General features: G+C 36.6%; 1 protein-coding gene across 4 annotated transcripts in view; it reads right to left on the reverse strand.

Annotated features, from left to right (window-relative positions):
* Positions 1-299: 299 nt before the first annotated feature.
* The window catches only part of WNK3 (WNK lysine deficient protein kinase 3), a 161,428-nt gene continuing 145,514 nt past the window's right edge, over positions 300-16,213 (reverse strand). For all 4 annotated transcript variants that reach the window (XM_073889219.1, XM_073889218.1, XM_073889217.1 and 1 more), the window contains 2 exons: positions 9,771-9,973; positions 300-5,841 (listed from right to left, as the gene is read on the reverse strand). In XM_073889219.1, the coding sequence (XP_073745320.1) occupies positions 5,512-5,841; positions 9,771-9,973 (533 nt within the window). In that variant the 3' untranslated portion in view covers positions 300-5,511. The remainder of the gene's footprint in view (positions 5,842-9,770; positions 9,974-16,213) is intronic.

The raw sequence follows: 16,213 nt of genomic DNA on the forward strand, positions 1-16,213 counted from the left end.
AAAATATCACAGGAAAAAGCCTAGATAACACAATAGGTACTCAGAAAATCATAGTGACTGTACAATTATAGCTCATTGATAAGAGTGGAGAAGAGGTAAACTCAAAATTTCCTAGAGCTATATATCAAGAGGTAACCAACGGCTTGGTTAATTTGTTCAGTCAGCATAATCTATAGGACTAAATCTTTTAAATCTGCTAAAAATTACATTTGATAAATGAAGAACCAGTTTAAGCCAGGTGATTGCAGTGACTATGAAAGCATTTTAATAAGATACCATACTCATTTTATAACACAGCCTTTATTTTCTGTTTCAAAACAAAATTTCCAAGAAACAAAACAAAATACTTACAATGGTTGGGTACAAATGAAATAAAAATCACAGTTTCAAAGAACCAAAATCAGACAACTGCTTAAAGGCAGATCACTTGGTTTACCAAAAAAAAAAAAAAAAAAGTTAATGTCAAGAAGGATTAAAATTAAGTTTAACAACATTCTATATAATGCTACATTCCCCAATTAAGAAAGGAGAGTTCACATATACAACTAAATGTTAAGAGTAAAGAAGTGGCTGAAATTCTGCATACTTCATAGTAAATTATGCATGAAAGTTTATTAACTGCATAAACTTCCTGAGTGGCTCCCATGCTGCACTAGGTCTACATGCTTAATATTCATATCAAACAAGTTACAGCTTTAAGTGATTGAGCATGACAGACCTTGAACAACTGCACTTTCCGATCAGTCACTATTTCTGCTGAGGGTATGTTCTGGACCACAAACCTCAATCTGAAATTTTAACTTATAGTGGAAAAGAAATGCAACTTAAAACAAAAACAAAAACAAAAACTTGGAAGGATGACAAGCACGCATTTAGGAGTTTATTTTACACCCATTTTTTTTTTTTCTCAAGAGCCCAGTTTCCCTCTTCCCTTCTTGCTTGACTTTTAGCCTTTTTGAGTTGTTTTTTTTTTAATTAAAAGAAAACCTTCCAGAATGGAAACTGTTGGTTTGCACAGTCTTCCAACTATCTCAGTTGAAAATAATGTCAGTGTCACCTAGCCACTATTCCAGGCCTCTGCCTATGTTGGCTATCAAGGACCCTGACCAATGTTTGTGTTCATCCTTCACATACAAAGACTATTTCCATGGTGAACTGAAAGCATTTGGCTCCATCAAAATTTCATACTAATTGCAAAGGATTTTACCAAGTTTGAGTGTCACAATTTTACAGTCTGGATTGGTTTAAAAAAAATGAACATCAGAAATTACATTTATCAAATCAATGGCCTTTTCTACAACACACCCCCCTCTCTGATTCATCTTCAAAACAAAGGGGGGATTAAAAAAAGTCCCCAGGACACTACAGAATGAAAAAATGAACAATCTATTCTAGAAAATGGCCTGCACACCACCTCAAATCTCAGATTTCTCTAAACCAAACAGAAGATTAAATAACTGAATCCCAAACTGATGGCAAACATACTTCAGGAATGTATTTGTGCATGAAGCCTGAAATACAGTATTTGCTAACATTAAATATGCTGTAGTGTTATACAGTAAACATGTGAAACAAGGAACATGTGGCTTACAAACAGTAGCTGAGTGTTCTGGAAAAAGAAAAGGAATGCATCATTTCATCATTCAGAAAAGACAGCAAAGAAGAAAGTCAATGCCTCCAATAAACTTTAGAGATTGGATACAGTTACCACCAACTACGATTCAACTAAAAGCATACAGCCATTTTAAGGTAAGAAAATACCACTGCAAATACCTAGCAGTATGCTAATATGCTGAATGACAGGCCACTGCTGTAGGACTGAGCAAATATGTCACTGTGGTAGTTAAAACGATTTCAACCCATAGCCCTTTAGGCACACAGACAAGAAATGCCATCTTTAATAAAAGATGCAAAGTTACAGGCACTGGACTGTCTAATTTAGATACTTTCTTACCATTTATTTTAGGACTGACTCCTAAAACTAGGTCCTACATTGCCACCAGCTGGATTTATTTCTCTGCTCTCCTTCCCCAAATCCCCAAAGCTTATTCTGCAGAGGCACGTGGCTCTCATCACTTAAACACAGATTGGTGGCAGAGTGGTGGTCCCTCTCATCTCGAACTCATGGTTAGCACTGGGACTAGGAGGCAGGCCAGATGTATAACCTGAAAGAATACTGAGAATCTAGGCAAAAAAGCAAGTTTCACAGGCAGTGTTTGCTTCTGCACCCCCAAACAGCACTGAAAACGAGGTAGATAAACAAAAGTAATTAGACTGGAATTAAATCTGGGGTTCTAAAATGATACATCCCATCATACTGTACATAACACTCCACACTCAATCCAAAAATCACAGCGGAAAAGTGCCTTTTAAACTTTCACAGATAATTTTGCTGTCAAACCATGAGAATTCATGCTTGATATAAAATTGGCAAGAAAAGGATGAAAAACAAAATGGATATTTGTTATATTACAGCAAATTACCTTAAATAGAGATTCAAGACTGCTACAAATATACATAGGGTTATTTTCATTAGATTTACACCAATACTGGTTTCATAGTCTTATGATGTTACACCCAACTTCACAAACATAGCAGCATGTACTTCATGATGAAATGCTCACATTGCCACATATGGAGATACAGTACTATTCATCAGACTTGTACTTTGAGAAGTAAACATGGTGGTTGGACATACAGACTATCCCCCAAATAAACTTTACAAGCAGGATGGTTTAGTACAACCTCTTTCTGCTACAAAAAGGAAAATGAAAAGGACAGGTTTGTGTGGTTTTCTGGAAATGGGTAGAAGGCCCTTGTTATATAGTAGGCTCTTTGTTAAGTAAGAAGGGAATTTCTGAGCTTCACCTCAAGAGTTAATTGTTTCTGGGGAAGAAAATTACCTCAGCAAGGATGAAAACAGCACTATTATATGAATTAGCAAAATTATGAAATAATGTAAAACCCCTACATAGAAAACTAGCCAATATTTACAGTCAAAGTGACTATAATCTGAATCAAACATTTAAGTAATGGGGAAAAAAAACCCACAGTGATGTGAGTAACACTGTTTTCTTCATTTCTGCACAAACTCACTTTTTTCTGTATTTTTAAACTTCTACATGTTACATATACATAATGTATACATAACATATGTTAACCCAACGACTGCGGTCAGCATGGAGACAGCAGTACACTATTCACCATCTTCAAACTTTAGAAGACTACTTTTCTTTCCAGCAAAAAATCTGAAAAGATTCTAAATATTACAAGGCACTGCAAAAGTCTGCAGGCAAATGAATGATGAACTAGACATAAAACAGAGGTGGTGGCAAAATGTGGGACATCTGATGTAGAGCAGCCATTAATAAATGTAATTGTGCATGTCATCCATGGAGGTTTTTTCATCCTGGGGTACACTGTTTAAAAGGATTACATCTAGAGAGGAAGGGATCTTAAAACCTGCAGGATTTTCACTTTATAGGTTGTAAGTCTTAATGTAATTACACAAAGCCAACTCTTATAATGAAACACGAGCAGTTTTAAAGAATTACGGATTTTAGGTGCATTGTTTTTGTACACATGGAAAACACTGCAATGCAAGCATTTGCATTACACTAATGTCCTAAAATCACTGCAACTTGCAAACCAATACTGTAGAAGAAATTTGAAGAATCTGTACATAAGATTTAGAAAGACTCACCCAAACCAGAGTATGTTTTATGAAAAGAAACTGTGGCTCTTATCAACAGCAATTCTGAAAATGCTGCCTTAGACACCCCAAAGGATAGTAACAAAATCTTTATGATGGTTAGTGTGATCCCCAGGTAAGCAATACCAGAAACATTTTTTGAAAAAGGGTACTGAATGTCACAAAGTAGACTATGCAAAAAAAAAAAAAAAAAGTACACCTATTAAGTTTTCCTCATTACCTGGCAAGCTCATGGGGTAAAAATTTTAGAGGAACATGGAGGAAAATCTGTTAAAAGAAATGTTGGGTGGTAATTTGGAATGTTTACCAGTAGACAGAACTCATTATCAGGTAAATATGTACTAGAAATGACCTTGAAAATTTCAGAGTGTAAAGTATTTTAAATATGTATATGTGGTAGTTGATTAATTCATGTAAGAATTCCATTTGGGTGTATATATGGTAGTTGATTAATTCATGTAAGAATTCCATTTGGGTTTCACAGACTGAGCATTAGGTAACTCTGTGACCAGGCTTTTAAGATTACTATAGTTAGCCTTCTTGAAAATCAAAAGTGTATATTTTGACATTGCCTCACCTCCTCCTAAAACTGGATAAAACCCAGTAAAGTGCAACTTGACAGTGATCTCTCTCAGATTCTAAAGAGGCTGCCAAAATCATCTAAGATCTAAAATCATCTAGGATGCTATGTATACTAAGAAATTATAACAACTAAAAAATGGCACCCCCCCAAAAGAAAGCTAAGGGCAACTTAAATAGTGTCCTTCGAGGGTCTACTATCTCACTGCAGGACAGTGTATACCCCGCATCTTAGAACCCTGTAAAGCCAGTGTTTCATGTGTAAGTCTCAAAACCTACAACCTACTGTGTCAAGTACATTTTACTTCAGAAGAATGGATCAATAGAGGTGTAACTTGAATCCTCTTTGTTAGGAATACAAAGATTCCCTCAAATGAGATTCATATCAGCTGCAATATATCCCTTGCAAAAGAATGCAAGCCAAACCAATGCCTCTCAGATGCTCAAAAACAATGTAGTGTGCACATGAGAAACAAGGAGATAGCTGCTTTGAATTACTATTGAAATCCTAAAGCAGCTACAGTATCTGCAGAATCAAGGAACTGTTACAGTTCTGTTTTTTCCTTTCTCTCCGCCTCACCTAAAACAAGGCTTCACTCCTCCTGCTGTGACGACGGGAAGAAAATCACATTAAAAAGGGTTCATGGTCTATATTGGTTGACAAAGTTATTCTAATTTTATATACCAAAACGTTTCCTGCAGCAAGTTACCCTGCCTTCTGTGAAAGGTAAACCTAAGATAAACATGTGAAGAATCCCATAAGACTCCGGCTGTTGGAGGGTCTCACTTCGTCCACGTTTGGGGAATATCAATTTAAATAGTTTTTATACATTTTAAAGTATCATCCAGCTGCAGATAGCAGCAGTAAAAAATGGGGGCTTCTCAGCAATTCATGGAAAGTGTCCTGGAAATGGTAATGCTCAAGCTGAGCTTATTAAAGCATTCTGAACGGTATTTTTAAAAAATCAAGTATCAAAGAGGATAGGATTTGAAGTGAAAAAACATTTCTGTGTGCAGTGTTCTATGTACAAACTGCACAGTTCTACAGAATGATGAGCTATATAAAATACCACAATGGAACAAAAAAAAAATATATAGTGGAAAGTAAACTCAAATGAGGGAAAATATGGCAGAACCCAAGAAGAAGAACGTTTAGTATCTTAGGTGTCCTGAAAATAATTCTGAAAAAAATCTCCCTTTTCTTCATCATCTACTCTGATTCATTTGGGACCAGGAGGGATCGCGGATGGATTCTGCACTGATGAAGCTGGAAACGCCTGTAAATTCATTCCCGGCTGGAATGGTCCCCCAGATTGAGTAGGAATTACTACAGACTGTTGCGGTGTTCCTGAAATTCCTACCCACTGTACTGGGTACCCTGGCCCCCCCACAGCATTATACTGACAAACATGGGGCATTCCATATGATGATAATGGCCCAGGAAATGAAGGGAGTGGGAGTCCTTGTGGCAAGGAGGTTGGGACAGCTCCACGGATTTGGGACAGAGAAGAAATCCATGTTGGTGTGTAGCCCATAGTAGATGGAGTATTCTAACAAAAACAAAAATAAAAACAAAAGATCAGTTCATTTGGTCGATGCTTTTACCCATCTATACTCCTTCCTAATCTTTCTGGCTTACTCTTCCTATTATTACTATAAAAGGCTACATTTCTGTGTGCCAAGCATTGTTGCATACCTTATTTCATTTCCTCTTCATCACTGCCCTGCAAGGTAGGCATTTTCAGATAAAGAAATTGAAGATCAAAATTGCTGACACCCAATATCACTAAACAACTTGATAGTGAGGTGAGGATTTGAATAGAGTTCCAGCTAACTCCAAGGACCCTGCTAAATCTCTGTTCACGGTTCAGTGTTGTCTCATTTCTTTATGTTAGCACTACTCTTCTATATTTATTTCCTCCTCTTAGCCCCATGAATTCTCATTCAGCACCACAGACAATAGACCAGCTTACTACGTAATTCTCTGGAGACAGAGGAGCATGATTTAGTGTGGCACAGGGGAAAGAGCCTAGCATATATAGTAGGTGCTCAACAAATGTCACCTCCCCACCCACTTCTACTCATTGCCTTAAAGTCTAATGTTCCTATTGCATTTTTGGAAGTTTAAACTCAAGACCATTATGTTTTTGGCAGTACTGTGAAAATATATTCCTGCCTGACTCTCCTTATCATGTCCTATTGCGAGTATGCACATCTCTCGAGATTACTGAAATCTTATGCATATGGTAATAGTAAGTCTAACAGAAGTAAATAATTCTCACTTAAAGTAGAGTTTGGTATCAGTCTCAAATGCTTAGTTCTTCTAGGTTAAATAGTCAAGCTAAATGCCTTTCAAATACGTTGAAACTAAAAGGCTTTTGCTTGACTCAAGAATGAATCGACCATATCTCTTGATGTGAAAAAACACATTTATTTCAAGTTCAGTAATCCCTTCTTCATATCAGTGTTTTTGTTCTGTTAAAGTAAAATTAAATTTAATACTTCTGATTCAGAAGGGCACATATAGTATGATTGCATTTTTATAAAGTCATTTCCATGTATCCATATACAGACACAGAAAGATATCTGAAATGTTGTTTACCTAAAGTTAGTGACAATTATTTCCAGGTAGTGGGATTTGAAGGGGCTATTTTAAGATTTGTACTCTTCCTGCATTTATTAAATTCCATAATGAACATTATTTTACAAACAATAATGTGATTTTTATTTTTAAAAAAGACAATGGAGATGACTTGTTATACTTAACCTTCGCCTGCATATTTCAAAGGAATTTGAGATTCAAATGACCTATGGTCTTTCCTCTACCAAAACACACTGCCTACTCATGTTCCACATCTTGGTGATTGGTACGCTGGAATGATAGCCAGTAGTGCAGCCAGAAACCTAGTCTTGACACCTTCCCTCTTGCCATACATCCACTCCATACTAAATCTTGTCCCTTTTCTCTCTCTCTCTTTTTAAGTAGATCCCATGCCCAGTGTGGCGTCCAATGCGGGGCTTGAAATCACGACCCCAAGATCAAGACCTGAGCTGAGATTGAGAGTCAGACGCTTAACTGACTGAGCCACCCAGGCACCCCCATTTTATCTCTTAAACATTTCTTGGAATCTAATCACTTTTCTTTATCTCAACTTCTCTTTATCTAGACTACTGTGACTAACTCTTAATTGGTCTATCAACTTCTTCCCTTAGCCCCCATAATCCTTTCTTCTTGCTTCAAGTCAGAGTAGTATTTTCAAAAAGCAAATATGATGTTAACCCTAGGGCTTCAATGGCTATCCAACTTCTTCTTCTTCTTTTTTTTTTTTTGCTATCCATCTTTCTTAAAATAAAGACAAAGTTCCTTATCATCACCACTTTTAAGACCCTCCCAAACTCCTTAGATTCACTGCATACCAACTCCTCTCTGCTGTCTTCACTTCAGCCAAACTGGCTTACTTTTAGTCCCCCCATGATCTCTTTACCCATACATGGCTTTTGCATATGCTGTTCTTTCTGCTTGGAATTATATTCCCTCCCTTTTTCACCTAGTTAACACCTACTCATTCTTCAGATCTCTGTTCAATCATCACTTTCTCAGTGAAAGCTTGACTTCCCTTCACTAGATCAAATCTCTTACATATCTTAATTTTTCCTCAAGTCCTTATTACAGCTACAATTTTATATTTATATATTTATAAGTTTGACATAATTGTGACAAAATTTTCTAAGTAAGGCCACAAATCGGTAACAAGCAAGAACATGAGATTATGAGATCAGTTTTCCACACAAAGATGTAATCAACTGAACTCAAAATACAAAAATAGTTCCTACTTTGTGCTAGTCACTCTAAAGGTGTTAGCTCATTTAATCCTCACAGCAATCTTGTAAGGCAGGTAAGTATTATCTCTGTTTTAAAGACATGGAAATTGAGGCACAGATGACTTGCCTATAGTCACACAACTAGTAAGTGACTGAGCTGACACTGGAACCCAATTCTGTTTAAAGACCTTCACCACTTTTGTTCATACTCCATTTTCTACTCACTCTCCCTCCAAAGATCCCCCATTATACTGCAAACAACCACCCTCCTACTAGTCAACAAAAGTCTCCATTCACAGAGTACTCAGAGGATCTGTCACTGGCAGCACCAATGCATTTATGCCTTGAAATCTGCCTCTAAAGTCTTCCAATTTTTACAATGGTGATACTATCTGTGTATAAATCGGTGCCAGGAGTAAGATAAATACACAGAATCCCCAAGAAATATACTGCTTACTAGTTTGGGAAATCTAGGCTTTTGAAATTTTTATTCAACATTAACACTAACTGTATTTTCAGACTCTCTTTACCAAACTATATGCAATGACTACAAATATACACATACATGTACACAAATACAACACACACACACACACAAATATATCTCTTTCAATTATGAGGGTTCAGATTCTAAGCCCTGATTCACATTTTAATAGATTTACTCATTGTGAAAAAGTGATACTTTAAAAATTCAAACACAGGGAAGTACAAAGTAAAGAAGGCCCAAATTCCACCATCCCGCATATTGTTAATGGCTTTTCCTATTTCTGTGTGTATATACATATATCTAATGTACATAATTTTAAACAAATACTGTATATATTGTTCTATAAGCCTGCCTTCTTCCCACTCCAGAATGCATTGAGGACATCTTTCTATATCTCAACTGCATGTACATCTAAGACCATATGCAATTAACTAGGCATCTCATCCCATAAATTTAAGATGTCTTTCACAATATTCTAGCTTAAAGAGCTTTAAAATTATTTTTCAAACTGAACAAATAAGATCACTTAGTAGTTCTAAGAATACTGACATACAACATATGATAGCTTTTCCTCAAAACCCAAACTCTTGCACCACAGGACTGAATTAACCATCACTCTAGATGCTTTCTTTTTGATACTTGATGGTTATTTTTTTCAGGTATAAGAGTCTAAAACAAGGGACAGCAATCTACAGCATGCCACCTCTTTTTGCAAGTCAAGTTTTAATGGAACAAAGCCACATGCATTCATTTATGTTTTGTTTATGGCTGCTTTGTCCTACGACAGAGCTGACTAGTTCAACCACACAACTTGAAAGTGTTTACTAACTGGCCCCTTCTCAGAAAAAGTTTGCTGACCCCTGGTCTAAAAGATAATTTGCTCAGACATAATGAATCTAGACAAGGATAAAAGTCTCTATGTTGTCAAATCACACCATTCTCTCATAGTGACTAAGTGAATCAATTTTTATGGTTTTAGTTCTTTTTTTTTTTTTTTTTTTTTAAATAAGCTCCATGCCCAGCATGGAGCCCAACGTGGGGCTTGAGCCCACAACCATGAGATCAAGACCTGAGCTGAGATCAAAAGTCAGACCTTTAACTGACTGAGCCACCCAGGAGCCCCTGGTTTTAGTTCTCATAAATAAAGAGGAATATGTAAAAACAACTTACTTCATATACTTTGTTCCAGTTGTCTGCCTCTAGTTTGTGTTGACTCTGTTTGAGTTGGTTTAAACTTGGCTTAATAAGAGAATTTCCTACTGTTTCCTTTGTCCAGTCATCAACCAGTTTATGTAAGTCGTCTGTGAACATCCCTTTTTTACTAGCTGGAGATTGCTGGCATGATGCTACATTACTTTCCACACACAGTGGATCTAGAAGAAAAAACAGGAAAACCATAAAAAGGAATTAAAACTGACAAATACTGTTCTTCAGCCAATAATGCAGTTGACAGAACCCCACATATGGGGTGCAGATAGGGTAACCAGACATGCAAGTTTATCTGGGACAGTCCTGGTTTAAAAGCTGCTGCCCTGGAGTAATTATTAACAGGGTGCCTTTAACTCTCAAAAGTTTTCTCTTGTTGGATGACAAATTATATGGTCACCTTGGTGTAAGTCAAATAAGGTATAAGTTATTAGTCAAATATAATAAACAGTATCTTTAAAAACAGTACCAATTATAATCTTTACATTAGTTTCCTCAGATAGATACTTAGAAGAGTTTTTAAAAACAATCATAGAATGTTAAAATTGAAAAGAACCTTAGAAGTCTAATCCAAACCACTTGTTTTATAATGGACAAATGAGCCCCAGAAAAGGTACAATGATATGCCCGAGTTCTTGCAGTTAGTCATCAGCTGAATCAGGCGTAGAATGCTGAAACGTAGACAAGGATGCTCTCTCTTTTCAGTATACCATACTGACTTTCAACAAGCATCAGAAAACTAGAATCTCATTTAACTTTTTAACCAATATTTTTGTTTGTTAATGATAAACAAATGGCAGAAACAAAATGCAGAAGATGTATGAACCTCATGAGTTGTAGAGCATAAGATGTCCAAAACAAATGAAACAAATCAATTACAGAAGTCTCTGTCAGCAAAAAATTTCCTAATCTGAACATCACACTAAGTCTAAATTATTCAGTATTATTATACACACTTACTAAATCATTCTCATAGAAAAAATTCATAAAGGTCCAATTCCTCTGATTTACAAGCCAGAACTTATAGAGTGGGTTTAAAATGAATTTTAGGAAATACAGTTTTGAAATATAAGCACAATAACATTTTCAGGAATTTTATTAAACAAGCATATGAAAATTTCTTGTACATTTGTTATGGTACTTTTTTTAATTGTGAAAAAATATGTAAATTGCCAACGATGATGCAAGAAGCCTCCATATTAACACTTTCAAAGTAATTTTCTTTATCATTTTTGAAACTTATAACAGACCTGTGATATAGGCTCAACAAGTATTCTATTTTTTGGATGAGAAGAATGGGATCCAGAAGCTGAGGTTATATGCTGGGGCTAGAACCCAGGTATCCTGACAGTTGGGTCAGTGTGCTTTCCACTGTACCATACCAACCCAAGAATACACTGGGAAATGAATGGGGAACTTGCTTCAAAAGGAGGAACATGATAATCTTAATGAGTGCTTATACAAAGTCTGTGATTCTCAATGAACTCTGCATTACTGAAAGCTTAGATTCAAGGGGATTAAATATTAAATGAAAACATATTAATGAAAATTGCTTAAGAAGAGTTTAATGAATTAACTGGACCACATTCACATATACAAAAGTTTTATAAAAAATCATGTATACTACCTTTTGGGCAACCATGAGTTACCAAAATGACATACCAATTTTGCTGGAATTCCCTCCTTTTCTAAGACTTAAAACCCGAAGACAACAAGTCAGCCTATAATAAAGAAACTTTTTCCCCCTGTTATCCCTCTGCACATTCATCTCATTCTCTGTCAACTCCAGTGATGGAACAAATAGCAGAACAATATTGGGGAAGACTTTGGAGCTGAAGCCTTTTAAGATTGTCTTCTTACCCTGGAAAAATGTCAGTTGGTAGGAGTAAAATGGAGACATCAGCAGGTAGGAATAAAATGGAGACAATAGCCAGAACCATATACACATTAGTGCGAAAATTTTTGTTCACCTAGCTTCTCCTAAGGAGTATTTCTGTGCTCATTCCCCTTAGTTTCTAAAAAAAATGTGTTGCATAGAGCTAAGTTTGAATGTCATTCATTTAAGAACATTTCTGCACTAAGGGAAAGCCTAATGTCAGGATTCTTGTGTACAACTCTGATGGAACAAGTGATCTTGAACCTTCAACTGATGGTAATGATAGCGGCACAATAGCCAGCAAGTGAAGAAATGATTAACAAACCAAACAGGTATTGAAATGAAACAGGAACTGAGGGCAAGACTCCTAAGTAGGCAACAGAAAGATATGCACACACATACCTTCCAGAAGTTATCAAGAACAACGTGCTATATGAGAAGAAAAAAACATTATGTGAATGTTATCCGGTGCCTAACTCATACCTTATACATGGAAAAGACAATTATTTATTGATTTCATTTAAGAGTTACTCATATACCATAAAAGACCACTTAAAGTTCACAAACTAGAAAATAGCTACATGAAAAGAAGTACTGTACAAATGTTTTAACAGTTATAAAAAACGTCAACATAACTTATTACTTAAAACTTCAGAGATACTCTTTAATATTCATTTCTTACTGATCAAATGAATAAAACCAGAGTATGGTCCTTGTTGTTCTTTTCTGTTTTTTCCCCAAGGTGATGCCCCCATTCAGACAGTTTTAGTGACCACCCGACTGCAAATGTTCCCATCTCTTATCTCAAACCTTGACCTCTCTTCAATCCAATTTCAGAACCCAAATACGTTTTTCCACTTGGATGTCAATAAATTATTCAATTCAATACACCTAGAATCAAACCTAACGTGGTCTTGGCATAACAGTTCACCTAAATGTCATATTTCTATATTTTTCATATTTTCTCCAAACTACTCAGACTCCGAACATTTGGATCTCACCAAAGATATACAAATATCCAGTCATCACCACATCATGGCAATTCATCCTATACAACATCTCTTGCCTATTTTCACTTCCACAATTCTCTAAGCTCTTAATCATCTCATACATGGAATGCTATGATTACAATGATCTAAATGGACTCACTCCCTAGCTCTAGCCAATACATTCTTCACATTGCCACCAGATTAGTATCAGTTAAATGCTGTTTTCAGCATTTCACTCTTCTGTTCAACCCCCCCTCCCACTTCAGAGGTTTCTTAACCTCCAAACAACTGTGGGTTTTTAACTTGTTTAGGTGGCAAAGTCATTGGTAGTAGTCATGGTTATCCTTGCAGAACAGATATTTATTATCCCTAAACAAACATACTATCTCATTTATTAAGCTTAAATATATAATTATGTGTTAGATCAGGGACATTATCTTACACCAAACTGTAGCACAGACAAGCTATGGCAGTTGCCAAAAGTTCTTTTTTAAAGTATGTAAGAAAAACCTTCTAATTCTAATATCAACCCTCCATTTCATCCAACTGTTATATTCTCTTTCTTGGAAATAAATCTTACATTTTAACATTTGCATGCCTTTATATCATACAATTCTACCTATAAACAATACTCTTCCCACAGCACTTCACCAATTTTAATCCTGTCCATTTATCCTTCAAGACCAACTCAAATACTACAAGCTGTATGTAGCAGTCTCAGACCACTATCACCCTCTATAATCCTCCATTGCCTCCTCTCACCCACTGTAGACACAATTTCTGGTATTAGGAGGCAATGCAGAATAACAGTGAAGAACCAAGGCTTTGTTTGGGGTTAAACAGATTTGGATTCCCTCACTTATGAACTGAGGTTCTAGGGAAGTAGTTTAATCTCACTAACTTTAGTCTTCTTACCTATAAGAGACAGACATTAACTTCTACCTACCTTACAGTTATTTTGAGGATTGAGATTATCAAATGCAATTATGTTTCAGGGTCCCCAAGACCACTCACAGATTCAGTGATTCAATCAAAGGTGTAAGGACTCAACATATAGTTGTATTCACAGCTAAGTTTATTACAGTAAAAAGATGCATGATAGGATCAGCAAGGGAAAAAGACACAGGAATCTAGAGAAATTTATGCACAGACTTCCTATTATGAGGGGGCACACTTGAGCATACTCCTTTCTCTCAGCAACGAAAAATGCAGTACACCAAAGACATGAGAACTGAACTAAGACAACTGCCAAAGACTGAGACTGACCACTGGAAGACCGACATGTGGGAAAGATCCGAAGAGTACCACAGAGGTAATGCAACTGAACTGACATTGGAACAACAGACCAAAGAAGATAGGCTAGAACTCACAAGGTAAAAATAACTGGTCTCAGTTTGTTGGGCAGCCAACAATTGGTTTTGACTCGGGTCATGATCTCATGGGTCGTGGAATTGAGCCCACATAGGGCTCCACACTCAGCAGGGAGTCTGCTTGAGATTCTCTCTCTGCCCCTCCCCCCACTTGTGCATGATCGCGTGCACGCGCGCTCTCTCTCTAAAATAAATGAATAAACCTTCTAAAAAAACTGGGTCAATTACTTCCTAATAAAAAAAGAAATCAACATTCTGTTCCACCTTACAGTATACCACCCTACACCAGTTAGAATGGCAAAAATTGACAAGGCAAGAAACAACAAATGTTGGAGAGGTTATGGAGAAAGGGGAACCTTCTTACAATGTTGGCGGGAATGCAAGTTGGTACAGCCACTTTGGAAAACAGTGTGGAGGTTCCTCAAAAATTTAAAAATAGAGCTACCCTATGACCCAGCAATTGCACTCCTGGGTATTGACCCCAAAGACACAGATGTAGTGAAAAGAAGGGCCATATGCACCCCAATGTTCATAGCAGCAATGTCCACAACAGCCAAACTGTGGAAAGAGCTGAGAGGCCCTTTAACAGATGAATGGATAAAGAAGATGTGGTCCATATATACAATGGAATATGACTCAGCCATCAGAAAGGATGAATACCCAAATTTTACATCAACATGGATGGGACTGAAGGAGATTACGCTAAGTGAAATAAGTCAAGCAGAGAAAGTCAATTACCATATGGTTTCACTTATTTGTGGAACATAAGGAATAGCAGGGAGGACATTAGGAGAAGGAAGGGAAAAATGAAGGGGGGTAATTAGAGGGAGAGATGAACCATGAGAGACTATGGACTCTGGGAAACAAACTGAGGGTTTTAGAGGGGAGGGGGGAGGGGGATGTGTTAGCCCAGTGATGGGTATTAAGGAGGGCACGTACTGCATGGAGCACTGGGTGTTATATGAAAACAATGAATTGTGGATCACTACATCAAAAACAAATGATGTATTATATGGTGACTAACATAACATAATTAAATTAAATTAAATTAAAAAAAGAAGTAAAAAAATCAACATTCTAGATAGGATTATTTTTTTAAGATTTTATTTATTTGAAAAAGCAAGTGAGCGAGAGAGAGAGAGCATGTGCGCATGCGCGTGAGCAGAGGGGAGGAGCAGAGGGGAGGAGGAGAAGCAGGATAGTCTATTCTCCAATAAAAGTAATTAGGATTCCTTTTGGAAACGGTGGCTCCTAAGACTGGGGCAGGAAATATAGAAAATTAGCCTAGAGCACCTTCTGGTGCTAGTAAGTAAAAAAAAGTTCAAAAACAAAATTATACACAATAGCTGACTGGTACTCCTCAAAACTTTCAGGGTCATCAAAAACAAGGAAGTTCTGAGAAACTGTTAGAGCCAAGAAAAGCCTAAGGAGACATGAACACTAAATAATTTGGTACCCTGGATGGAATCCTGGGACAGAAAAAAGATAAGGTAAAAACTAAGGAAATCAGAGTGAAATATGGACTTTAGTTAATAATAATGTATCAAGATTGGTTTATTGGTTGTGACAAATATACCATATGAAGGTAGGATGCTAGTAATTGGGAAAACTGGGTGTGGGGTACTCTCAGTACTATCTCATGGAAATTGGAAACTCTCTGTACTATCTTAACAATTTTTCTATAAATCTAAAACTGTCCCCCCAAAATAAAGCTTAATTTTTAAAAATCTTAGCAGATGTAGTCAAAGTGGTACTTTTAGGAAAATTTATAGCATTAAAAGCTTGTATTATAAAATGAAAGGTCTCACACAACAACAATCTTAGCTTCCGGGGTACCTGAGTGGCTCAGCTGGTTAAGCAACAGACTAGTGATTTCATCTCTGGTGATGATCTCAGAGTGCTGGGACTGAGCCCCGAGTAGGGCTCCATGCTCAGCGGGGATTCTGCTTAAGGAGTCTCTCTCAATCCTCTCTCCTTCTGCTCCTTCCCCCACCCCGCTTGTTGGCACATGCTTGTGCTCACGTGTGCTCCCTGTCTAAAATAAATAAATAAATCTTTAAGAAATAATCTTAGCTTCCATTTAAAGAAATTAGAAAAAGAGCAAAATAAAAACAAGGCATGTGTAGGAGGAAGAAAATAATAAAGAGTAGAAATCAATGAAAGTTAAAACAG

The sequence above is a fragment of the Callorhinus ursinus genome, unplaced genomic scaffold, assembly GCF_003265705.2.
Source record: "Callorhinus ursinus isolate GAN/ISIS: 27379988/994484 unplaced genomic scaffold, GSC_fseal_2.0 scaffold103, whole genome shotgun sequence".
In the NCBI taxonomy this organism is placed as follows: Eukaryota; Metazoa; Chordata; class Mammalia; order Carnivora; family Otariidae; genus Callorhinus; species Callorhinus ursinus.